This window comes from Arachis stenosperma, chromosome 8, assembly GCF_014773155.1.
Source record: "Arachis stenosperma cultivar V10309 chromosome 8, arast.V10309.gnm1.PFL2, whole genome shotgun sequence".
NCBI lineage: Eukaryota > Viridiplantae > Streptophyta > Magnoliopsida > Fabales > Fabaceae > Arachis > Arachis stenosperma.
The window spans coordinates 26,231,942-26,258,753 of NC_080384.1; the positions used below are offsets into that span (position 1 = coordinate 26,231,942).

At 33.6% G+C, this 26,812-nt stretch overlaps 4 protein-coding genes across 5 annotated transcripts; 2 read left to right on the forward strand and 2 right to left on the reverse strand.

Moving 5' to 3' along the window:
* Positions 1 to 1,360: 1,360 nt before the first annotated feature.
* LOC130943790 (zinc transporter ZTP29) lies at positions 1,361 to 5,015 on the forward strand. The gene is made up of 12 exons (XM_057871811.1): positions 1,361 to 1,619; positions 1,730 to 1,788; positions 1,891 to 1,983; positions 2,086 to 2,175; positions 2,305 to 2,386; positions 2,463 to 2,518; positions 2,663 to 2,719; positions 2,972 to 3,012; positions 3,698 to 3,765; positions 4,036 to 4,092; positions 4,186 to 4,303; positions 4,563 to 5,015. The coding sequence occupies exons 1-12, from the start codon at positions 1,550 to 1,552 to the stop codon at positions 4,606 to 4,608; spliced, it is 837 nt and encodes a 278-aa protein (XP_057727794.1). The 5' UTR covers positions 1,361 to 1,549; the 3' UTR covers positions 4,609 to 5,015.
* Positions 5,016 to 9,945: 4,930 nt separating this feature from the next.
* On the reverse strand, positions 9,946 to 11,759 carry LOC130946296 (zinc finger protein WIP2-like). Its single transcript, XM_057874971.1, has 2 exons — positions 11,153 to 11,759; positions 9,946 to 10,521 (listed from the first exon to the last, which is right to left on the reverse strand). The coding sequence occupies exons 1-2, from the start codon at positions 11,633 to 11,635 to the stop codon at positions 10,054 to 10,056; spliced, it is 951 nt and encodes a 316-aa protein (XP_057730954.1). The 5' UTR covers positions 11,636 to 11,759; the 3' UTR covers positions 9,946 to 10,053.
* A 4,084-nt stretch (positions 11,760 to 15,843) lies between these two features.
* On the reverse strand, positions 15,844 to 24,410 carry LOC130944591 (outer envelope protein 80, chloroplastic-like). Its single transcript, XM_057872977.1, has 16 exons — positions 23,017 to 24,410; positions 22,785 to 22,878; positions 22,620 to 22,702; positions 22,290 to 22,387; positions 22,141 to 22,210; positions 21,775 to 21,865; positions 19,426 to 19,507; positions 19,060 to 19,095; positions 18,441 to 18,594; positions 18,205 to 18,345; positions 18,014 to 18,084; positions 17,844 to 17,922; positions 17,652 to 17,767; positions 17,394 to 17,541; positions 16,982 to 17,051; positions 15,844 to 16,737 (listed from the first exon to the last, which is right to left on the reverse strand). The coding sequence occupies exons 1-16, from the start codon at positions 23,566 to 23,568 to the stop codon at positions 16,583 to 16,585; spliced, it is 2,040 nt and encodes a 679-aa protein (XP_057728960.1). The 5' UTR covers positions 23,569 to 24,410; the 3' UTR covers positions 15,844 to 16,582.
* On the forward strand, positions 23,834 to 26,800 carry LOC130944592 (uncharacterized). 2 transcript variants are annotated; one of them, XM_057872979.1, is made up of 3 exons: positions 23,834 to 24,062; positions 24,365 to 25,896; positions 26,140 to 26,800. In XM_057872979.1, the coding sequence occupies exon 2, from the start codon at positions 24,532 to 24,534 to the stop codon at positions 25,852 to 25,854; it is 1,323 nt and encodes a 440-aa protein (XP_057728962.1). In that variant the 5' UTR covers positions 23,834 to 24,062; positions 24,365 to 24,531; the 3' UTR covers positions 25,855 to 25,896; positions 26,140 to 26,800. The 2 variants fall into 2 exon arrangements, with proteins under 2 accessions (XP_057728962.1, XP_057728961.1); XM_057872978.1 differs by having other exon boundaries at positions 23,890 to 25,896.
* Positions 26,801 to 26,812: the final 12 nt, after the last annotated feature.

Consider the following 26,812-nt stretch of genomic DNA (forward strand, 5'->3'; position numbering starts at 1 on the left):
GCGTGTTCCTCGTATATTTCCCAATTTGTCCTTTCACATGTTCCTAATGACGGTTTTACCAGCTTTGGAATATTACCCCTTCAGCACAATTTCTGTTTCTGATGCGCAAGGGCAGCACTGTCCAGTTATTATTTTGTGAAGTGCTCATTACGTTAATTGAAAGATTTGGTGAGGTGGAAGGTTAATCATGGCCATAACACCTGTATTTGTTTTTCTAGTTTTTATATTCTTAAGATGTAATCATATTTTCATTATTTTGCTTTCTATGTGAAACCAAATTTTAACAACTTAATCACCTAAATCTACCACAACACTTTGGGTTTAGACACATTTACATGAAAGCCAAATCTCACATATTTTATATTGGTAAATTCTAGTAGGACTATATTATGGTGATTATAATAATTATACAAGTATTGTTAAAATTATATTTTTTTATATTTTGATAACACTTTTTTTAAATAACATTTTTAAAAAATATTGTTTAATAATAAAAAATATTACTTTAATTTTAGCCACACTTTTAAAAACACTATAATCATAATAATCACTATAACATAGTCATATTAAAAAAATTTAAGAGGAGTAGCCTGAGTCAAGCACCAGCACCTTCACTTTATCTTTTTCTCAAAAACTTGCAACATTCTAACTAACTTTGCCTAGAAGAAATTTAATCAATATACTTCCACCTACTAATTACAAAAGAAAAGGATTTTGCTCCAAAGTATACTACTATAAATATGTTCATCATGACATTGTATTATGGGCCATTGTATTGTTGGGTCTAAATAATGTAATGCAAGTGTATAAAAGCCTCATAGTATAAGTAGTTCTATAAGCCCATAAAAATATCAACAAGTACAAGCACTATTTATTAGTTTAACATTTAGATAACTTTTTAAAAGATAAATTTAAGAATTAATTTTTTTGTTTATATATTAATATATAAATAATTATTAGTATAAACTCTTTTATATTAACAGTAAATAAAATTTTATTTATTTATTATTGTTTTAATCAAACTACCAATATTATCAAATGAGTATATGTCAAATTCATCCTAACTAAAACTCCGCATAAATCTTATAGGAGTAAACCTTTTCCAATAAACTTTTTTTTAATTCAGTACTCCAACAATTAAATATGATTATAAATTAGATCATAATTTAATAATGACAAAGGATAAAATAGATAATATAAATTAACCAATGTATTCGGTAGGTGAAAGTATGCTACTACTATGATCTAACATAAAAAAAAATGGGAATGGATGCAAGAATCATCACCAGCATCATCATCATAATAAAATAGAAAGAAAAAAAATATTAAAAAAGTATTATTCTTGGGAATAAATACAATTAGATAAATAAACCGGCGACCAGCAAATGCGATTCAGCGTCGGCTGCGAAGTTTGGAGTGACTCTAAGACGGTGTTGGGGGTGACACGGTGAACCTCCGTTCAGGGAGGGAGAGAGAGAGAGAGAGAGAGAGAGAGAGAGAGAGAGAGAGAGAGAGAGAGAGAGAGAGAGAGAGAGAGAGAGAGAGGGCAATGGATTCTCAGTCTCAGGTTGCAGTAGCTCTTGCTCTTTCCCTTCTTGGTGGCCTCAGTACTTCCTTCGGTACTCTCTCTCTCTCTCTCTCTAATCACTTTTACAACTCTAGTGTTCTTCGTCTTCAGCTTCAGCTACAGCTTCAGCTTCATACCCACGTGCTCCTTTTTCTTTTACAGGTGCCCTTTTTGTAGTTATCAATCCAGCTCCTAATTTGAAGATGCTTGGCTTATTACAGGTGCCCCTTTTTTCACTTCAAAATTTAGAATTGGAATGCATGTATGGTGTTTGTTGATTTGCTTAACTGAAAATGCCTTTCATTTCATTCCTTGCAATGAAGGGTTTTGCAGCTGGTTTGATGCTTAGTATTTCCTTCTTTGACCTTGCTCATAATGCTCTCAACTCACTTGGCTTCCTCAAAGGGAATCTCTGGGTGGGTAACCTTCTCTTTCTCTGCACTTAACTACTTGGGTGATTCATGTCATGTTCTCTCATTTTAGTTGACTAAATTGTTTTTATCTTCTCACTCCTGTAGTTTTTTGCTGGCGTAGTATTCTTTGGTGTTGTTGCCAATTTTATCCCTGAGCCAACACTTGCTCCCGCTTCCAGTGACAAGAGTAGAAAGGTTTATATCAAATGATTGTACTGTTTCCCGCTCTATTGTTGAATTTGCAAACTGCCATTGCACCACTCATCTTGTATATTTCATAGAGATATCAAATTTTCATGAATATTATCGCGTCCTTGAAATTAGAAAAATGGGGATGGAGGAGGCAAAGATATCATGAAAAAGCATCGCCGCCAAGTTTTATTCAGTGGAATTATTACCGCAGTAGGTATGATCATCTTGTCTCTATAAATTTATTTTTCAGTGTCTTTTAAAGTTTAATGTTTACTTAATTCATTTACCAGGTATAAGTTTGCACAATTTTCCAGAGGGAATGGCAGTGTTCCTTGGTTCAATTAAGGTACCCAACAAACTATTCATGTGCATATGCATCTGCAAGACCGCAACTTTTATCAACAATTGTTGAATTATTGCTTTTATAATTGCTGATATGCTTGTTAATGTTGCTTCCATTTGATGTTTGTTTCATGATTCCTTTCCATAGGGCCTTCGTGTTGGCCTCAACTTGGCATTGGCCATTGCTCTGCACAATATCCCAGAGGTATAGATCTTGTGAGAGAACCTGTTTACTGTAGACATGGTAGATATATTTCAGTGGTGCAATTAGAAATGAATGAAGAGCAATGGTCATTATGATAATTTCTTTTTTCCAATATTTTAAGTTTCATTTGAATAAATTTTTTACTATGTTTAGATACACATTTTCTGAAGAAATACAGTATTTTTCTTTTTTGTTTTCAAATCTCCCATAGGCATAGCTGTGATTGTTCTATAATGAGCTTCTGCTTTCCAGGGTGTTGCTGTTGCACTTCCTGTTTATTTTGCTACAGAAAGGTAAGAAGTTTTTAGCACCTCTGTTGCTTTAGTTTCTTGAACCAACTGGAAGATGACATATGCATTCAACTGTAAAGTGCTTATTAGTGATCTTTGCCACTGTTATCTGAAATAGTGAATTCATCAATGATCTATATATAGAGTAAAGATGTCAGATTTGGGAAATTTATTCTTAGTGACTCTGAGAAGTTGATATTGGGATCATTATCTTAATAGTTTGCTGATGTATATAATTACCATCTGATGGATTTCCATGATACCAATGGTGCTAAAGGCAGGGATGGAGGCAATGCAGATGATGGGATAGTTCTGATTTTGATGGTTGTTCTTGAAGAACATCCTTTTCAGGATCATGATGCTATTGTTTAACTATGGAGGCTGTTTTTGTTGTTTCTTTTCTTCAGCAGAAAAGTTATTAAGAAAGTCAAACAAATAAATAGAAGAAAAGAAGCTTGACCATCATTTTCGATTTTGATGTTGGTATCTAATATCTATACAAATGCAATTGAAGTTTATGGCATTCTAGTTCTAGGATCTGATTATGCTACATTTGCAAATTTGTATGTTATCGGTAACTCGTGTCACCATGTGGACTGCAGTTATGTCAATAATTACTGTAAACTTGAATTAGATCTGTAATTTTTTTAAAAAAAATGTTTTGATTTTTATTCTGGATGTTTTGTAGTAAATGGCAGGCATTCAAATTGGCATCACTTTCTGGATTTGCTGAACCCTTGGGTGTTATAATTGTAGGTAAGACATATGATTTTATGTTGCCTTACACAGTACAGCTTTATTTTATTTTCAAACAGAAAGCTATGTATTATCGGTTTATACTTTATAACAAAATGAAGTGGTTTACACCTATTTCAATCCTGCACATTGAATCTCTCAATCAACTAGAAATTTGGCTTTTATGCTATAATAATGTGATTTCGTTATTTTGTTAACACTTAGAAATTTTAGATATTGTGAATTTACTAAGGTGAACCTACTGTGATGATTTCTTTTCCTTTACTGTAGCCTATCTATTCCCTAGCAGCTTAGATCCTGAGATTTTGGAGGGTTTGCTTGGATCAGGTTCACCTAACACAACTTGTTGTCTTCTAGATGCCCCAGTTAGATTTTTAGCATCCATGTTTTACATGCATATTTGTTTTATAATGATTCCAGTTGGTGGAGTTATGGCCTTTCTGACCCTTCATGAAATGCTGCCATTGGCTTTTGATTATGCGGGACAGAAGCAATCTGTTAAAGCTGTCTTCTTTGGGATGGCTTTCATGTCTGCAAGGTGACACCGATAACCTCGTTCATTCTATTGTTTTTTGTTATTCTGATGAAAGATTTGACGCTTTCGAGCTTCCAATTTCATGTCTTCATGTAAACTTATTTGATTGTTGTGGTCTGTTTAATGCATATCTGTCTGTACATATTGAAATGTGAAAATTAACATTATCTTATATCACAAAATCTTTGGTTAATGTTTCTACCTGCCTTTTCTCTCTGTATCCGCTTAATGGTGTAAAGTGTAAACATTGTTGAATGTGCAGCCTATACTTTCTAAGTATCAGCTTGCCAGAGGACATGAGCTTGTAGAGGAACAATCTTAGTTTCTTTTTCTGAATGTGATGAATCGATTTCAAAGTATTAATGTGGGGTGTGGCGTCTTGCTGATTCTGTGGCATGGCAGCAATATTCCTTCACCGGTGAGCATCTCAGTGACAATAATGCACAACCATCAACCATATCTAACCTATGACTATAGGTTTCCATTGTAGAACGAATGTACAGAGAAAAACAATATATATAAAGAATAAGAATATTCTGTCTTTATTCTTTAACCGAATTCCTGTGCTACTGTCTCATCAATTAAAACTTAAAAGTCTGCAGACGCTAAATTGCACAATTTGCTGATTATTATATCATGTTTGGTTATTTGTGGCATTGGGGTGTCACAAACTTCATATACCATTTCCCAAAACTATGTTGCATATCAAAATACAAAGTGGAACCTATGCTTAACATCTTATGGGCCTATTTTGTTACTATTATATGGAACTTGATGAATAGTAACTATGATGAATCTTTCAATGTGCCAATGTGGATTGGAAGATTATGTGCATGTTTGGTTCCACGTTTCATCATCCAAACTCCGATTATTTTTCTCCAACGACGAGTTCAGATGTTTGGCCCATTCTCCTCTCTTCCTTATCAACATTGAGTTACTTTAAAACGGACGTTCCTAAAAAGCAAGAAAATGTTGCTTCGGTTTGGTGTCCATTTTTTCCATTCAACTTTAAAAGTACGTGATTAAAGTCTTGTATACACTTCTTAAATTTATTCCTTGTAATATTATGTTGTTATTGTTTCTTCTTGCTTACAATTCTAACTTTATTATTTTTTTAATAAATAAATTTATTCACTATTAACTCTTTCTGTCTAATGTTGGCTTCTTCAACTAGGAATTGCACAACCTCCTATAATTCATGCACTTCGTGTTATAAATTTATGAAAAGTTCAAAAAGTTAATTATTCATATACTTTATGTAAATATATTTAAATAATAAATAGAAAGGTAAAATCAAAATAATAATACATATTATGCTCTTTTTGATTAATATGATATTTAATAAAAGAATCCAAATACAAAACACAATGACATCAATTCAGTTTTAATCAAAATTAACTCTCTAAGAGCACATTAGCCAACGCCCTTTTGTAAATACTAATCCTCTCCTAAGTCCTAACACACCCTATCTTGGATACCAATGTAATTTTATATTTTATAGGTTGAGGGTATATAGGGTGTGTTTTGGACAAGGGCATTGGTGAAATTTGTTGAGAAATGATGGATTACCCTTTCTTTTTCAATGAAGCTTTTGGATGTGTCAAGATTTTATGCTTAGATAAGGACTGGGAGAGTAAAGATCCCTAAACGAAATAAGGAGACAAAAGTGTTCAATCAACCAAAGGCGCATCTAATTAAAGCAAAACAACTAGGATAAGCAACCAATTTTTCCTTTAATAATTCTACCCCAGTACCCTTTTTCTCCTCCCCTTTATATCTCTATCTATCCTTTACAATACAATGTGTTTTATCCTTAAAAAAAAAAAAAGAAAAGATATTCAAGTTTTTCATTGTAGTATTTGGCAAAAACAATTTTCAATTTATACATATTTTTATAGAACATCAGTCATGAAGAAATTTGAGTTGTTTGCATGAGACTAGAAATTGAGATCACACTGTTCAAAAGTAAAAAATTAACTGCATGTATGGTATCTATAAATTTGCTAAAACTATGTCTACTTTTTATGGATAATGATTCAGCTGCTTTTTATCATGTAAAGTACCCAATTTCCTTTATTCATACACTGCTTAATTAACCAGATGCACCGACAATCTCAACAGTAGCTTCAGAATTGGAATAAAATTAACAAAACATCGGGTTAGTTATTAGTTAATTAGGCAAATAAGGGTGGGATATGTTTTATTGCCTTAAATAGGAGTGTGTTGGTATATATGTGTATCAATTCCTATTTTTCTCATGTTAATGAATAAAAAACTTTGAAAATATATCTATCAATTATGATCATACAATGTTTTAATTTCTAAATAATACTATACATCTAAATATTTTTATTAATTAAGTTTAACTAAATTAATTTAACATTAACAAAAATAAGTTATAATAGCATTATTTTAAGTTTTATTATTTAATTTAATTAAATTAGTTTATAAAAAGACTTAAATATATAGTATTACTCTTAATTTTTTCATTTCTATTAGTAAAATTACATAAATGAAAAGAATTCGAGTTTCTTTAATTAATTACCATTATGTAATAGCGGTAATATTAGAAGGATAAAAAAATAGTCTGAATTTATTTTATTTAATTAATTTTTTTTGTTGCCAAATATTTTTGATATAATAATAAGATGAGTGAGCTATAGGAGCCAACTTGGTTTCACATAAACTCAATGTTTGCAGGAAGGCACATCAAGATGCATAAATACATTACATGCACTTTGATGTTCGAAACTACAATCTTTTTGAAATTGATGTCCTTATCATCAAGATCATAGGGACTACGCAATTTTTTCTAATATCTTTTTTTATCAATTTTTATTTTGAAAATAATAGAAATATAAATTTATATATTATCTATTTTTATTAACTTAAATTAAAAAAAGTGATTACATGACATTGTATTAAAATTTTTATGACTACAAAAAATTTAAATTTAATTCTCATATATTGACGTCTAAAATTTTCTAGCATAAATGATATAGAAAAAAGTCTATGCAAATATCAGATCCTCCAACAAGAGAATTATTATTTTGATTGAATTATTATTTTACTTAAATCAGCCTTATTAGCTTCTAGAGACTTTGAAGGGTTTGTTAATCAATGACACGTAAAAGTAACAAGTTAATTAAGAAATTAAATCATTTCTACTCCTTGAAGTTATATATATAAGAATGAATATAAATAAATTAACAGCAAAAATCCAAAAGCAATATTTCTAGACGTTGACGCTAGATATGAAGATCAAGATCAAATTAAATGAGAAGCCTAATAATTTTATATGGAAGATTCACATGCGAACAGAGACACTATCATCTAAGGTAATATCACCGTGGGTTCTCTCTACGTATATATTATTATTATAAAAAACTATATAAACCTTTCCAAAGAATTTTGTCCACACCTTTATAAATTATACTTAATTATACTCTTAATTAAACTCATAATTGAAATGTATATAGCTTACCCTATTTCATAATTTTGCGCACACGATCATATGAAACGTCATGTTACCCTTAAATACATTTGTTTCATTGATATGAGATATTATTAGGGAGACAAAATTGTCCCACAATGACAGAAAATGAAGCATATAATAATACCACTATTCCTCCTAAGAGTATTAATGTTATGTTGCAACAATAATGACGCCAAATAGTGAACCCTACCTACACCGTTGGCCATTGCTTTGCAACATTCATGGAATTTTAGTTGCAATGCAAATTTAAATCACCAACTTTAATTTATTCGATCTAATAATTTCTTAAGACATTGCTTTCACAATGGTCCCCGAGTTTGCAATATTCTCTACATCAGTACCTTTATATATACACCATTATTGGACATGAACGGCAGAAATATTATTAAGGTTGAAGCTAAATTAAATAAATATCCAAAATAATATATTATTACTTCTTTTAATTATATATATGAGGCTACATTATAATAATAATAATTCATACACACATGTGTGGTTGTAGTCTTGTAGATGATGAATATTCCACCTAGTAGATTTTCTTTTGCGCCTACATACACACATTTAATTTCTATCATATATTATACCGAATCATATTCTTCATTTTTTTAAAAAAATTATTAATGTCTACAAGGTTCCATCACATCTTCTCTGATCTATCTTTCTTATAATCTGACAGGTTTGTGTTCATTGGGGGATATTGCATTGTGACAGATTGACGTTACACGGATACCGTAGATAACAAGAAAAGAATCGCATACATATGTTAAGAAATCAATTAATTCTTTTTCAAAACTAAACATGTATTAAGAATTTCAATTTAATAACTTTTATTCACTAACAAATAACTAATCATATAAAAAAATTTATGTTATTAATATATTAAAACTAAACACTAAAGTTTTTGTCAAATATTATTAAGTGCGTTTGATCATGATTTAAATTCTTTACTAGTGAATATAGTTTTTATTTTATGTCCTATATATGAAATAATGCACATAGATAGAGTAAAAGAGAATAGATGAAAAGAGAGAAAGAAAAGAAGAGAGGGAATAAGGGACAGAGAACGTGGAGTCCCGTTTTTCTGGGTTTGAATTTTGGAGTGATGAGAGAAAGAAATTGAAGGCACACTCTCTCACTCTCATAGCTTCTCTTCTTGCATTGTACTTTGATCATATTTGGATATATGATTATGACATGACATCTCAATGCACTCTCTCTCCCCCTCTCCCGGCCCCTTCAATTTTCACTATTCTCATAAATTTAATATTATTGATTGCACGCCCATTTCATCTTAACTTTTAATTTTATTAAATAAAATGGAATATAGACTTTACTTTTGAAAATTTGCATGGGGAAATCATTAGGGTGACTCTAAACATAGTATTGATTAGAAGAAGATGAGTAGTGAGTTATGAGTATTGTATGTGTAGTGCAACTTTCTATCTATGTTCTCAAAAGCTTCATGGCCCCCAATGCAACTACATATATTCTCTTTATTCCTTTTTCCTTTTTCCTTTTTCATCTTATTAATAAAGTTATTAGTTATTAATTGAGTACAACAAACACTACTCACCTAATTATTGATAAAATGTACGTCTCTTTCGTTAGTTCTACTAGCTAGTTGGCTTCTTATTTGGTTTGTTTGATGTACTACTCTTTACCATTAAGAACAACTGATAATTAAATGAAGATGATAATGCTAGCTTACTAGCCAGTAGAAAACTAACTAACGTTTCGTTGCATGAAGATTCTTACCATGTTGACCATTTCAAACTCTTTGCACATCACATCAAATCAACCTAAAATGTTGGAAACACATTCTTTTGGACACAAAAGCATGTGTATATTTTTTGGGCCTCAATTTAATTAATAAAAAGAGTTTAATTTTGATGTATTTAAAATATATTTTAGACAGTTATTCGATTAGATTTATGAGTTTAGATAATTTTTTAAATAGTAAGATAAAAAAGTAACTATTTCTGCTAATATAACAATATACAATTAGTTATTTATGTAAATTTTTTTATTGCATGAAAATTAAATTATTAATAAAATATCATAATAGAGAAATTTGAAGCAGATCTAGCTAACTAGGCAATATATATCGAGGCATGGTAATGGAATTGAGAAATGAAATTAAATAGCAGGAAGAAATGTATTTGGCAAGAGTGAGAGCTAGGGATTCGGAAATTGATTAGTAATTATAATCGAGTCCAAAATGTAGTAGTTGAAGCATAAGGGAAATGAAATTGATTAATCAAGTATGATGATGATGAGTAGTAGAATTAGAAAGATGATCATTTTCTTGGTCAATTTCAGAGCCAGGTTCATTATCATCTTGATCAAGAGAATCAATGCCATAAGCCTTGTGACCATTCCCAAAGGCCTTGATATGATCCTTGAGAGACCTCTTATGCTTGAAATCAGAGCCACAAGAACAATACCAAAGCTTGCCACAGTTCTTCTCATGAGTCCTCCAATCACCTCTCACAGCAAAGGCCTTGCAACACTTCCTGCACATGAAAGGCTTGATTCCATGCTTCCTCTTGTAGTGTGTTTGGAGGGTTCTGAAATCTTTGAGAGGCTTGGCTCTTGGATGATCAATGTTGTTCTTACACCCTGGTGCACAGCAGTAGCATGGAAGCCTAAGCATTGCTGTTGGTTGTGTTCCCCTTAGTGATTCTGGCCCCTTCCTATATTGTGATCCATGCCCCCACATATGCATCTGCTCCATCCATTTTCATGTTAATTAATGTGAAAACTCAATATGTCAAATCATGCGACGATTTGAGTCACTAGTTGTTGCTAGCTAGCCAAGAGCTAAGAGCTAAGACTACTCATCACTCACTCACGTGAAGCAAAATAGAAAAGTGTAACAGTGAAACAGCACTTAGCTTCAAATTCGGTGTTTTTATTTTATCTTTGCCGGCAGAGTAGGGATGAGTGATTTTGAGTCAGAAAAAGGGGGATGGAGATAGAGGCGCGTCGTTTTCAACATGTTTGAATACCCATCTTGGGATTAAAACATAGAATAAAAAGTTTTCAGTCATGAGTGTGTAGGGCATCCTTATAAAGAAACACTACTACTTCTTAGCTTCACTCCCACCCCCAACATTATTCTACATACATACATACATCTAATTAACTTTATCAAAACTCATTAACAACTGCATATGAGTTTTCACCTTATTTAAATCAAATCAAATCAAATCATTTTCTTGTTTGATTTCATAATTAAGCCCTAGAGGAGAAAAAACCCTAAATTACATGGCTGGACTCTTTATTATTAGATGCAGATGAATGGATTATAAAAAAGAATTAAATTAAAAGCAAGAAATAAAGTAGAAGGAAGGTACCTGCATGTTGTTGTATCTGTTGAAGGTCTTGAAACAAAGGGGGCAAGAGAACTGTGTTGGACCAATCAGAATCTGAGCCGGTGTTGGGATCCAATATTGACCTCGATTCATCGAATTCGAATCAGAACTTCTTCCTCCTCCTTCTTCTTGTTCTTGGGACACTGACGCAGCTGAAACTTCTTCTTCGCATGTCATATTCTTACTTCTTGTTTCTGGAAGCCCTAAGTGCAAAGCCACCGTCACACTCTCATCGCCATCATCTCCTCTCTTGTGCTTCTCCTTCACTTCCATGGCACCAAACGAAGATTCCAGATCTTGAGGCCTACTACTCGTACTCCTGCTAGGGCTTAGCTTATTCAGGAGAGGAAGCGCTTCTCTTCTCGGTGGAGACTCGTGATTGGAACCAAAAACATAGGTGCTGCTTGGAGAATTAAGGTCGAACCAATAACCATTGTTGTTCAAGTAGTAAGGATTATTTGTCATGATGCAGAAGAAGAAAGTGATCAAAGGAGGTAGTGTGTGCAAAAAGACACAGTGCTTTTTTAGATTTATCAAGAAATAAAAGTAGATGGAGGAGGAAACAGTGTTTGAAGGGAGACAAGAGAAATCAGTTGCCAACTGTGAAGTGTGACTTAACATTGCCGATCATAAATACTACTTATATATGTTAAAGCCAACCGGGTGGAAAAAAGTTTCTACAAGAGACAACATATCAATTAGTAAAATTGATGGTTGAGAATCGTTAAATAATAGTTTAGTCAAATATTAGCTATCAAACTTTACATGAAATTAACTGTGCTGAGTTTTCGCTTTATTAAAAGATTAATACATTATAAGAAATGAATATTGTTGTGGGTCTAGCTAGCAGTAGCCATAAATAGTTAGATAAGAGACAAATTAAAGCGATGGAGTCATCGAAGTTGAAGTCTTCTCTCTTCAAGACTGCCTGTTCTCTCTCATTCCCATTCACACGAGAAGCAGAAACTTCCTTGCTTTGTAGGTTGTAGCCTCATCAGGGTGAAAATCTAAGCTTAAAAACATTATTAAAAACATAAGTTTATAACTGCTTGTCTTACAATATATACATATATGTCTTTCCTTTTTCAATCACTCCTACACATTTTACCACCATTCCCTTTATTTTATAATTAAACCTTTTTTTTACTTAAATCAAATAATACAAAATAAATGAAATGACTTATATATTGTATTTATCAATGAATCATGCACGCTGTAATAACTAAAAGAAATGTTTCAATCAATCAATTATTTGTAACTATTAAAAAGAGAGGTATTAAAACTCATTAACCAAAAATTTTCGTAATTTCAATTTAGGACAAATTAGTTTTTAACTTATTAGGTTAAAGATATCATGAGAAAAAATAAAAGTATAGCTCCGATTAGGATTCATTAATTAATTAATAGTAGTAATGGAGAAGGTAATTAAGTTGACTAATTATTGTTCCGAGGAAGTAACACATAGAATGTGATGTTTGGTAGCCACCATTTGGTGGGGGAAAGGAATGGAATGAAAGAAATAAATAGTTAGGGTTTAAAGCAGCAAAAGCATTGGTTTGCACGCTCTGTTCAGTGACTCAGTTTCCGTGTCTCCGCTGCAATGACCAAATTCAAGTAAGCCTTGTTAATTAATTCTTCACTTTCACCACAACTACTGTTGGATCTACCTTGTCTTTCTCTTCTCTTCAATCCTTCTCTCTTTCTCTTTGGTCAACTTGATGGTTACTACTTACTACTATTAGTAAAAAAATCATAAATATCATTCATAAATATGTTGTTACCCTTAACACGAATAATTCAAACATAGTTATCATGTATTGTTATTAAATTAATTTTAAATTTTTTAAAAATTTAGTTGTCAAGAGTATATTTGAATAAAAATAAAAATATAGTTTATTCTAAATTTGAAAAACTTTTGAGTTGTTTATCTATGATATGAGGAATAGTTTATATTTCTTTGCATAAAGTAAAGACATTTTTTGAAGAAAAATAAAAGGTATGTACAGTGGAATTGCAAGCCCATTTTTATAATGGGATAAATACAAAGTGGTGTAGCTAAAGTTGACAGAAGGATCGACTAAAAATCGTTATTCTCTCTCTCTTTCTCTCTCTCTGTGAATTATACAGGAATCACAGTGAATCTAAGTTTGGATCTTTGCCAGCAAAAGGTTCACACAAAAAGAAGGAAGTGGAAATTATTATTATCATGACCAATTGACCATATAACAAAGTTTGTTACCTAAAAAACTTTAAAAGGCTGATGAATATATATGGGTTTCAGTGGCGAATTGAATGAAATTATTAACGTGAATAATGCATGGTACGGTTTGATTTTGATTTGAAGGATTGGAATCCGATCCGTTATAAATATCCTTTCGTGGAAAAAAATGTGACTAGAAATCACTCACTCCATTTTTTTCCTCAATGGAATCTTTTTAGTTTTCAACTTTACCAATTAAGAATGCATGGTTAACTTTTTCTTTTTTATTTTTATTATTATTATTATTGTTATTATTATCAACTGTGTATCTGCTTTTGCGTGTTCACTTTAGTTTATAGTATTGTCGCTGTATTTTCATACTCTACTACCGTACGTACCAGGTGGCTCTACCACAATCTAATGATCAAATACTATTTATAGAAGATTCAATTCAACAATGCAAAGTGTGGTCTTTTCTTTATCAGAAATCATCAATGTATATTTTGATCCTGTTGATGTGTTCATGCTCCAAATGGGACTAGTGAAGGATATACTATTGTAGTAATTGATTACCTTCTCTGAACACTGTACCATATAATTTGATGACCACCTACACTGTACCCTAACATATCTATCTATCTTAGGTCCTAATAACTACTATACTGCACCCTAAAACATGCCATATACTCCCAAATAATAGTCCACATATATCAGATGTGTCTCAAAAATTTGTATATGCTTTCCAAAAATTTTCAATTTTCTAAAAATAATATTTTTTCTTTTTTTTTTTTTATTTTCGCAAATTATGAAAAATAGTATACATTTTTTCCGTGATGTATGCCTGTTTTTTTAATTTTTCACAAATTACAAAAAAACAGATGAGTTTATATCCCTATATATTACTTTAATCACCTATTTTAGTATATTACACTAACTAAATAACCATTTGAAAATGAATTTTTGGTAATGTGTATATATTTTTTTTCTTTGTTTGTTACTAAAATTACCACTTCATAATATACTCTCAAATAGTATACACATATCACATATGTAAATTCTGTATAATATGAATGCAGAGTATATTAATTTTTGTGTGCATTCGGTTTAGTAGAAACTAAAACTTAATTATTGGTCACCAAAAGTTTCTGTTTTAGTAATATATTCAATACTATATCTAAATATATTGATAAGTCAAAGAAAGAAACAGAAGGAGTAATGTTATTGTAACGCTAGAGAATAAAAAAAAAATAGTCCAAATTTATCTTATTTAATATTTATTAATTTTAGTAATAATTAATAAATATTAAATAAAATAAATTTTAATTATTTTTAGTTAATTTTTTTTTTGTTATCAAATATCTCTTATTATTGTTATTTTATAAATGCGATGGTAAGGGAGAAGATTAATTTGTGGGTGAGTGAGTTGGAGTGTGAAGGGTGTGTGAGTGTTGATGAAGTTCAAATGACAGGAATTGGCAATCATGTAGACGTGACAGAGAGGGCTAGGCAACATGAATGATGATGGGTCAATGTGTTGAGAGAGAAGTCTATGGTGTTGTGGTGAATGGTGCAGAAGAAATTACTGCAAGGCCTTGAGGAGTATTTTGCTTTTCTGAATAATGCATGGTGGACAAGGACAGTGACAAGGGGAGCTGAAAGACCTTGTCATAATCATTGCTCATGTTTACATACACTTGCAATTATTGTTATTGTTTTTTTACCCTCAACTCATGCTGGGAGAGTTTCACAATTTAAGTGCCTAGCTACACCTTTCTAATTTTGTTCAACGTCAGACACGTATATGTCATATTTTCATTATTGCACCACCTTAGACCTTACTTATTTTATTTTATTGTTAGATCTTAAAAATACTAAACTAATGAGAATTGTTTAATTATGTTGATACAATTGATGAGAGATGCATAGTTGAGAGGAGGCTAAGAAGCACCATGTCTTTTTTGTGCAAGAACAAATGAACAATGTTACAACTTACAAAGGTGGGCTACGAGCTTTCCAAGGTTATGTTTAGTTAGGAATCACCCAACTTTCTTATTTTGGTTTTTTGTCATTACTCACTCGCAAGTTGCAAATTCTCTTTGCTTGTCTATGTTGGTGATTGCCAAGTAAATGTCGTGCACAGTTTACTAGAGTCTCAATATTTGTTGAGCACAAGTAGTCTACTCACGTGACATGGTAGAAATAGTGGGCCACATGCATTAAAAATTCAAATTAATCCTTATGTATTCTCTTTCTTCCCAAAGTAGACATGTATAAGCTGGCCCATACAACTTAGGAGCTATGAATATGATGACCCTACACATTGGTGATTGGCCTACCAGATAAAGTTAGTAAGTATGCAATTTAATTGATTATATAATGTGAGAACCCAGCCATGTTTGGATGAGAACCATGTCTCAAACTTCTCAATAATTCAGGAGCTTCCCCCCAAAACTCAGAAAGCATAATGGAGGGATTTGGGGAGTGAAAGTGACAGAGATGGAGAAGTTAATATACGGAGGGAAGTAGTGTGTGTGATATTCTTTTTAGTTTTAGCATCATGGATATTGAACAGTAAAAGGATCACCACATAAATTAATAGAGTTGTACTTTGTTATTGGTTATGGGATTGAGTTCGCTAACACAAACTGTCAGCATTTACTGTCCTGACACTTCCGCGGAGTTTGCCATCTTCCTTGTCGGATTGGGTATCTCAACTCATTCACATTCTTTTGTTTATGTTTGTCGGCAACCCTTATTATATTGTAGCCACCCAAACACAAATCATAAACAATTTTAATCTTATTTTTACTCGATAACTCTCAATTTAATGTTCTTAGCTTGAGAAATTAGTAACCCCCCTTTTTTCTTCCTCCATTTTCGTACGTCGGAGAAGTGCAGAACATTTATCTGGCTCCATAAAGTAAACGAAGTTGTACACGAAACCCTCTTCAATTTAGCCAACTACCATCTTCAATGGTTCTCTACGATGTCCTTTCACGTGTTCCAATTGGAACGTGGACTGAGTGCCACGTGTAGCAACAGATTTCAACGCATAAACATAGGAAACCCAGATCAACCATTTCATCTGAGCAATACAAAACACTTTCACTGCCTTTCTTTTTTACCAAAAAATGATACACTATGCAAGCTAAGAATTGTATATAAGAAACAATTAAGAGGTGCTTGTTAAGAATTGTTCATGGGAAGAATGTTCAGTTTCTGTAGCCAACTCCGAAGTGAAACCTCTTGTCTTTCTTGTCATTAAAGGCATACTCAAGGCGCAAAGGACCCAAAGGTGAATCCACACGGATGCCGAACCCACACCCGCATCCGCTTCCAGGCTTGAACCTTGCACCGGCAGGGTCACCTAATACAAAACCAGAACTCCATTGAATATGTCTCTAGTTGAAGCAAGGCAAGAATAAACATCATTGCCATATATTTAGTGGCTACTATTTAAAATTTGGTTCAAGACACATGGCAGGTTGAATCTTTCTATTAAAATTAGAAGGATGGTGACATTCATGTTCACTGGGTAATCTCCAAAATATCATCTCGTGTAATATAAATAAATAAATAAATAAAAGCAAACAAAAGAAATCAGGACCTACCAGGGACACTTGGGCCTGTTCCAAAATCAGTTCCGTAGTCAGAAAATAGAACACCTTCTACCGGCCCAAACTACAAACAGTGTAAGCATCAGTGAGTCAGTTGGCCAAATATTAAAAATAGAATCAGTGAGTCAACTATTCCCCAATTATACAATTTAGGAAATCAAATGCATGCACCCACATGCACACTGCACAGGCACAAAGCTTCCACGATCACACAACCACGTGTACACTCCAACTCTTATAATTTATAATCCCATCAGTATTCCCTTTGGAAAACAATGCTTTTGTTTCCTATTTCGAATTTTACACTGAAACATTTAAAGGATTCCTAAAGATGGTGCATGCCATGAAAATCAGGATAAGCACAAGAAGCTTAATTCATTGGGCAAGAAAAAGCTTGATGATGTACCATTGGGAAAGAAATTTCTCCAGAGCCAATAACATATGATCTACCGGAGCCCACTGCACCTTCATCATAGCCTCTCACACTGTTTGTTCCACCAATTGCAAATGCTTCATAGGGAGGGAAATTTCCCATCACATGACCACCAGAAACACTAGCACAAAACAGTTTTAAGTCGGGAAAACAAATGAGATTTGTCATTCTGCTTTGATATAAAGAACAAAGCATTCATCCTCCTTTTGATGAGAAAGGTAGGAATCGTACCTTAAGTTAAGGCGAGCAGGACCTATCTCAATGCCCTTCCTAGCCCGTGCATTCACCCTAGTAAAGGATAGCCATTCAGGCAAAACAGGAAGCCCCTGCTCCATGTTAAGGGCAAACTGCAAAACAAGAAAAAAATCATGAATCATAGAACACAAAATTAAAAAATGAAGAACCATAGTATGCATTACAAACCATAGAAGATCCATGGTCACCCGAACCAGTGTAAACAGTCTCAACTTTAGCCAGCAATGTGTCGTCATAATTATTGCCACTACAAAGAAAAAATTGATAGAATTAAAAACCACCACAGAAAATCATCGTAGCTATACTTCAAAACGTGTTGCATGCACTCCGATTACAACCTTGCAGTAAGAGGACTGCTGTATTGATCCTTGATGATAGGAACCCCTTTGTCATCACGGACTCCAGCATGCTGGTTTAACACACCATAAAAGGAAAAATTAGAGTCAAATAACACAAACTAGACAATGAATTAGAAATGACAATATTACTACTCACGTAAACAGCTAAAAAAAGGTTGTCAATGAAGCACCTGGAAAAGAAGTCCTGCCGTGCCACTCCATTTTGGTCTGATTGGTCGACTAAACTCTATACCACCTGTGATGCGGCCAATGGTCAGGATAATGTTGCCATCCCGATCACCATGAACCATTGTCCCAGGTGTTCTTGAATTCTAAACAGAAAATAAATGAATATAAGAACACAGTCTATTTTTTCTTTATCATCAAAATCAGTCTTTGGTATAAGACAAATGAAACTTTGGGCTACCTGAATCATTATTGTTCTGGATGTTCGTTTATCATCTCCTTGAATCCAAGGGTCTGTGTAATTTATACGAAAAATTGAGTCAATCTGACCCCTCTCTAAGGAAATGTTTAGTTTCTGGTTTCTCCCAAAAACATTCCTATGAGAATAGGCAAAGCTGCAAGAGAATAAAAATAGATTTTACTGGACATCAAAGTGTAAACCAGTCATAGTCAGACCATAACATACAATATGAAAATATACACCGAAGCAAAAACAATTTTACTCTGTTCACAAGGGGAAGAACATACATAGGCATAACAAACTGAGATAAGCTAGCAGGAAGATGTTAATATCCACTAAATTTCTATATGGCCTAATTTCTGTTGTCTGCAAAAAATAGAGGAGAGTAATCTACTTTTAGCTTCAAGTGCCATGTTTAAACATTTACAAGTGTCATAAACAATAGAAGTAGTATATGCATATATGGAGCAACCAGCACAGCTATATAATCAAAAAGATAGTTTTGATTGCATGTAAGGAACTGCAGATGTTGATTGATAACATAGAAGGAGAGCATAAGATGCCAAAAGACGAAATATTAACTCATAACTTAATCTATCAGACAGAAATATCAGCTCACCTTCCAATGAGTCCATTCAGTGTACCAGTTGTAATCCTGCAGGCACAAATAGTTTAATAAGCAAACGGAAAAGTTAAGTTGATTTCCCCTGCTGTTTTAGAATAACAATTATACCATCTTAAGTGTGTTTCACCATTATGGAGTTGTACAAAAGGATGTACTCAAGTGTGTATATATCCATAAAATAAAATACAACAAGGTATTGTCCTTTCACTTTCACGAAATTTTAAAGTAATGCAGTTTACAGTCATTTATAAAATTACAAGTGAGATTAGGAAATGTCATCAAGTCTCGAGGTTGTCAAAGTAATTTATGCAACTTTATATGAACTTCATTAAAACAAATATTTGAAGTGGTCTCACTTACCCACTTGATATTCCACCACCAGCAGAAAATCCCCCACTAGGACGTTCGACCACATTCATCACCATATCAACCTTCCCTGTATCTGTAGCATGCCAAAAGGGGGAAAATATTTTAGATATTACCATGCATCTAATCGGGGAAGGAACTAAAGACATTAAAAAAGATAATCTCAATTCTTTAAAAGTATATACATTTCACTATTTCCACCTTAACAGCAAGAACTGAGGTGCAGTTATAAGTTGATAATGCACAAAAAGAAATACTTGGAAAACAATTAAGTCAATTGTAGAACCCTGCAACTCTCAACTCCTGTTTTAGCACTATTACTGAAGGAATAACTTCTATTTTCAACTATGGAATAACATCCTTTTTCTATTTCTGGCCTTCTAGTAATTTTGACACTTTTTAATTTTGAAATGGGGATGAGTGGTGTAATGCGGCATTATTGGGGAGTATGGTGTTTGACGCCGTTGTGATGACAGGAGCACACAAATCAGACCCTCCGATTTGCGTACTAAATCCACGTGTCACGCATGCAGCTTCCCCAGTCTACCCGTGATCTCTCTCCCATCCCTTCGCCATACACTCCAAACCCACCCACACAACACAAACCCCACATACTCTCCTCTCTTCTGTGTTCTTCAAATTCATCTTCCATTCGAAGTGCAGTAGCAACAGCCAAAAAAAATTTAATAATGCCTAAAAGACCCAAAATAAAAGGCGTTGATCATCTTGAGCTTCACATTGTTAATTATCTCATTCATCCTAATTATGTAAATTATTATTATTATTAAATGTTTTGATTTGGTAAAAATAATAATGACAATATTAGAGATTAATGTTTTTATAATGATTAAATGATAGTTAATATTGTTAACAATGTGATCTATGGAATTGTTAGAGATGTATTCCTTTATTTAGTTAATAAATGTTACCGAGATAGGAAATATAATTTTAGAGTATTTAGTAATCATTATTAGAATTATATTTTAGATATATTAAAATTTTATTAATTAGAGTTAGAAGCTAATTGTGAAATTTATGTAAATAAATTTTGAATACTTTTTAGCAATTAATGAGTTAATTGTTATTATAAATATATTAGTTATGTGTAATAAAAATTAGATATTTTTAAATTTTATTATTTTAATAATTAATTAACTGTTGTTAGATATTTAATTAGTAATTAATTAATTGTTGTTGAATATTTAATTAATATATTATTAGCCGTACGTAAAACTGTAAGTTAACAAATAATTGAATTTAGTGTAAATTATTATTATTAAAAATTTATTATTATTAATAAATTTAGTGTTAAATATTAGTATAGTGATATTAGAGTTATTTAGATACTTTTTAAGATTTTTGGTTATATAATTAGTTAGTTATTTTAATTCATTAATTATTATTATAAATACATAAGTTTAGATATTAGAAAATATATTTAAAAATTTGATTTTGTTATCATTATAATACAATAAACATATTAATTAAATATCCTAGAACAATTAATTAATTACTAATTAAATATCTAACAACAGTTACTTAATTATTAAAATTTAAAAATATTTATTTTTCATTACTCATAACTAATATATTTATAATAACAATTAAATCATTAATTACTCAAAAATATTAAACATTTATTTTACAGAAATTTCACAATTAGCTTCTAACACTAATTAATAAAATTTAAATATATCTAAAATATAAATTCTAATAATTATTACTAAATACACTAAAAATATATTTTCTACCTCAATAACATTTATTAACTAAATAAAGGAACACATCTCTAAGAATTCCACAGATCACATTGTTAACAATATTAACTATCATTTAATCATTATAAACAACATTAATCTCTAATATTGTCACTGTTATTTTCACTAAATAAAAAATTTAATAATCATAACTTACATAATTAAGATGACTGAGATACTTAACAATGTGAAGCTCACCTCTTTTATTTTGGGTCTTCTGGGCGTTATTAATTTGTTTTTGGCTGCTGCTGCACTTAAGATGGAAGAAGATGAATCTGAAGAAAACAGAACAGAGGAGAATACGTGGGGTTTGTATTGTGTGGGTGGGGTTGGAGTATATGGCGAAAGGGATGGGTGAGAAAGAGTATACTGGGGGCAGCTGCATGCATGACACGCTCCGATTTGTGTACCTTAATTGGACCGTCCGATTACTGAACCATCAATTCGGACCATCCGATTTGTGTGTTCCTGTCATCACAACGACATCAAACACCATATTCCCCAAAAGATTATACTACAATTTGGCAATATTTCTTACAAACTATTCAACTTATCTTAAAGCACATTTTTAACATTTAGGCATTACCTGCTGGTTGAGGAATAATGCTAACATCCTCCATTATCCCCATAGTTAGTACAGTCTCCACATCTCTTTTTCCCTGAAGCATGCTGTAAACCTGGAATACTATTAATTATTATCCAAAATGCTTATTTAAGAATGGAAATTCGAGAAGACATGTTTTGCCAAAGACTACGAAATCATAGGTAAGATCAGAATTCCCCCTTCAATGGACAATCCAAAAACCATTGAATAGAGCAGAGAATGCTGACCATAAGCTTGATAAATCAATGCTATAATTAGCTTAATTATATTGGGAAAACATATTTATTTGGCCTGTATCACAGTTTTGCACAAAATTTCCAAGCACCCAGTATTAGGTTAAGTAAGTACCTGCCCCTTCTTGGTTGTAATTTGCCTCAGTATTGTTTCTGGTTTTGTCTTCCCTATAGTGGGCTCACCTCTACAGATAGGAAAACACATTACTAACAGAAATGCACTATGTTTTTTGTGTACTGATCAATTTGAAAGAAGGTGCTTACGTCTTCCTGTCCAGACACCGTATGGAGATATTGTTGACCTCAGCCTCTGACACTTGCAATCTCAGAATACCCCCCGAAAGAATCTCAACTGCTGAAACCTACAAAAATTATCAAGGCAGCAAACAAAAAGAAGATGAAAATGCCAATGGTAACACTGGTCAGAGCATAAACCTAGCAAAGTTGAAGCATATAAGTATGATAGTATGGGCAACTACGACAGTGGATACATGAAATGGCTCCACATTCTGGGTTGTGACTCAACTATAAGCAGGAAGTTCTTATTATTAAAGCCTAAAGTCAAGTCTGAACAAAAGTTAAGGGTAATTTTACCATAGCAAATAGACCACGCTCCATGTACCAGCCATTGATAGAAGAAATTGCTTCATCCAGGCGCCTCAGGTTGATAACTTTTCCTGTACAACATTAATATGTAAATTTGAATACATTGAAAAATCATGTACAACAAGAAATGCGAAACAAACCATAACAAGTTACCATATCCATCTCGAAAGGAATCCTCTAAGAACTTAGCCGGAAGAACATTAGCTCCGTCACACACCAACCCTTTGAACTCTTGATTTGGTTCTACCTTATTCCACAAGAAAGCCATTACCAACAGAGTAATTTAACATAAAAAAATTTAAAAGCATCCATCGGAACAGAATGCAGATAAACATTAATTCTCACATTGCAAGAACAAAGAAGAGTATCGCCGAATGCCTAATACCTGAAACACCAATCGGATACCATCGCGCGTGTCAACGGCAACGGGCATGCAGGAACAGAAGTAGCCACTGTTGATGATGCGATGCACATCTTCTTGTACCTCACGCACCGTAAGAGCCGAGTTCGCTCGACATGCTTTGAGTGCTTGCAGCGCCTCCGCCTCAAGGTTCTTCCTCTGGAGCTCCTCGCCGTCCTTATTCCGAACCAGCACCTCGCTGATCAGAACCCTCTCTTCGCTCTGTCGAACCGAAGCAGGAGAAGAAGACGAAGATATCCCCTTGAGCTGACTTTCCTGCGGCTGAGTCGAATCGGCAAGTGACAGCGAAGCGGAGCAGAGAATCGGAGAGGACGGTCTCCTTTGGCCGGTGAGGGAGAGCGTGGCGCAGCATAGGAGTACGGAACGAGTCAACTCGTTAGAGTGAGAGTTGAAGGAGCGAACGAGTTGAGCGATGTGAGAACGCGCGGTTTCCAAGGGGCATAGGGGTTTGGGAGGAGGTGGGATTCTAATCGAGGAAGAAATGACGCGAACGTCGTCGTTTCGAGGCATTCTCATACAGATTCCGTTTTGAGACTCAGCTACAGCCAAGAGCCGCAGCTCACTCTTCTTCCTTCTTCTTCACTTCACCACTGACGATGAACGGAAATCGTTATTTTTTTTGTTAGGATACGAGTTATTGGGCTGAGTATGGACTCCGGCCCATTTAACCCAAATTAAGCGCTTCTGTAAATTGTTCCATTTCATGGCCCATTTAACATATAAATACTGGTTATTATATGAGCATTGAAGGTAGCAACAATTAATTGGAATTGAGTATTGACATTAAAATTAAAATTAATTGATTAACTGACTTTTAAGTGTGTGTTTGGATTATAGTTTGTAAACGAGAGTTTGGATCAAAAACTTTTTTAAGTCTAAAAAAATGTTTATGCATCTAAATGAAATAGTGAAACTGGGCTCATAAGTTGGTCCCCTCTTCGCCTTCGTTTCTCTGACTCGGTTTGGTTTGCAACACTGTGCCACTGAGCGTGGTCACAGGTCATTGCAAGGTAAGTTCAACATAGTAAGATCTGTTTACCTCATGTCCTATGTTGTCTAATGCTCTTCAAACTAATGCTTACTAACTTTGTCTTGGGATTTTCGATTTGCACTAGGAATGAATCTCTTCTTATATCTTGTTGACCTTGCATGTCCCAAACACCAAGCTACTTATGATTTCTACGCTTAATGTCTCTGTGTTTTTTTCTTTTCTTTTCTTTTCGTTTTGATGTGTTGATTCTTGATTGTATGTTCCCCGCCCCCCCTCTTGAGATTCTGCGATGCGTATGAAGAAATGATAAGTTTTTTTCAGGTTTATGTTGGTCACTGTCATGCTTAGTCAACTGGTGATAAAAACTGTTCTGATTGATAATCACAATCCATTTCAGATTTCAGCTTCTGTTCTTGCCTTGTACTGTACAAAATTGGAAATAGGGATCCCAAGCTTGAGAATTAGGGTTTGGTGATTGTGTTCCAGGGATGAATAGTTCTGGTTTGGGAGGTAGTTTTTTAGGTGGTCCTGGTGGGGGTATCTTGGACCTCGAATTGCCATTTCATAGACACCAACAACAATCCCAGATGGGTCATCCGTCGGTGACGGGACAGCATCACTTGAATATGAGGACTGATCTGGAAAATGATCACCCAATTGGCCTCATGGAACTCAAAGGGTCGAATGCGGGGGTGAATTTTGGTAAAGGAAAGGGAATTGCTTCTTCTAATCCTGCCAATAGTAATGATTTGAGCGATGATGACGATGCGGAAGATGGGAATTGCGAGAATTTTGATGGTGGGAAGAGCAAAAAGGGGTCTCCTTGGCAGCGAATGAAGTGGACAGACAATGTGGTTCAGCTTCTTATAGCTGTGGTGAGCTGTGTTGGGGACGATGGCACCATTAATGGCACGGATGGTCATAAAAGGAAATCCGGTGTCTTGCAAAAGAAGGGCAAGTGGAAAACCGTCTCCAAGATAATGATAAGCAAGGGTTGTCATGTGTCGCCGCAGCAGTGCGAGGACAAGTTTAACGACTTAAATAAGAGGTATAAGAGGTTAAATGATATACTTGGAAGGGGAACTTGTTGCCAAGTGGTTGAGAATCCTACACTGATGGATTCGATGCCAAACCTCTCGTCTAAGGCAAAGGATGATGTTAGAAAGATACTGAGCTCAAAACACCTGTTTTATAAGGAGATGTGTGCCTACCATAATGGACAGAGGATACCAAACTTCCATGATCTTGACTTACAAGGTTATTCTTTGGATCATGGCAGGGACTCCAGAGATAACAATGCCTCTGAGGATGAAGCTGAGGATAACAATGAAAGTGATGATGATGATTTGGATAATGCACATGGGGATGGAGAGAGGGCGGATGAGTTCTGTCATAGAAGAAAATCGAGCGAGGAAGATTTCCATTTTTGGCCACAATCCATTGAGATGGATAAATTTGAAGTTGAAATGGCAAGGGTTTTTCAAGACCCAACGAAGTCAGTGAGGGAACGAAGAGAGTGGATCAAGATAAAGATGTTGCAGCTTCAAGAGCAAAGAGTGAGCTACCAAGTGCAAGCACTTGAACTCGAAAAACAACGATTTAAGTGGTTGAGATACTGCAGCAAGAAGGATAGAGAGCTGGAGAGGCTGAGGTTGGAGAACGAGAGGATGAAATTGGAAAATGAGCGCAGGGTCTTGAAACTGAAGCAGAAAGAGCAGGAAACAGATTTAAGTAGGCCTGAGATGTCCTTAGACCCTGCTTCTCTCGGAATTAATAGACCGCAAGGGAGGGAACATTTCAACTTTAGCTGAAAGCATTGTCTCCCCGGTGTTCATCATCGTTGCCAAAACAATGTATGACATGAAACTCTTGTTTATAATATGTTTCATAGCTTGTTATTACGGTTAGATAACATGTCAAATTTTATGAATAGAGTTTGACATGGTAAATAAGTGATATAGTGATAGTCATTGTTCTTGAGATTTCAACTATGTTGAGAATTGAGCTAGCTCAGCAGAACCCTTTTGAATGAGGCACTCATTTAAGAACAAACAAATAATATTGTCAATTTATTTTTCTCATATTACCTTTTGCAGTGCCAAGCCAAGAAGACATCAGAATTGAGAGGATTGGGAATAAACGTTTTCCCAGTATTCCACAACCATGTAATGACTGTGACTCAGAAATGGATGAATGTTTCCTTAAGACACTTGAGCTTTGTTTTGACTTTGTATATTGTCAAATGTCAATACATTTAACATTTTCATGACTTAGTTTTAGGTTCTGTGACTGTATATTTTGTACAGTAAAAGGTTTGGTGTCAACTGTATACAGTAAAAGAATCGGTTACCAATTTTATTTGTATTAGCTTTGCTTTTGTCAAGAAAAATTTCATGAAAGCCTGTATCCACTTTCTCATTTCTGTGATTGAACCATGATAATCACGCCATTTTTGTTTTTGTCAACAATGTTTTGGAACATCTAGATGCTTTTTGTTATGTTACGTATGCTGCTAATGTTCCTAATAATATAGTTTTTTATGTTATATGACATGGTCTATGAAACGTATTCAAATTTGTTTTCTCCACCTGGGAAAGGTGTACTATAGATCTTAATCTGCGGAATTAGACTTTTATTAATCTTCAGGGTTTGATAAATGAAATCATTTTATTTTTCTTTCTAAAAACACAAACATAAAATTGGATGTCTAACATCAAAGTAGTTCCATTTTCCAACGTTCTAAAATCTAAAAACAAAGTGAATCCCATT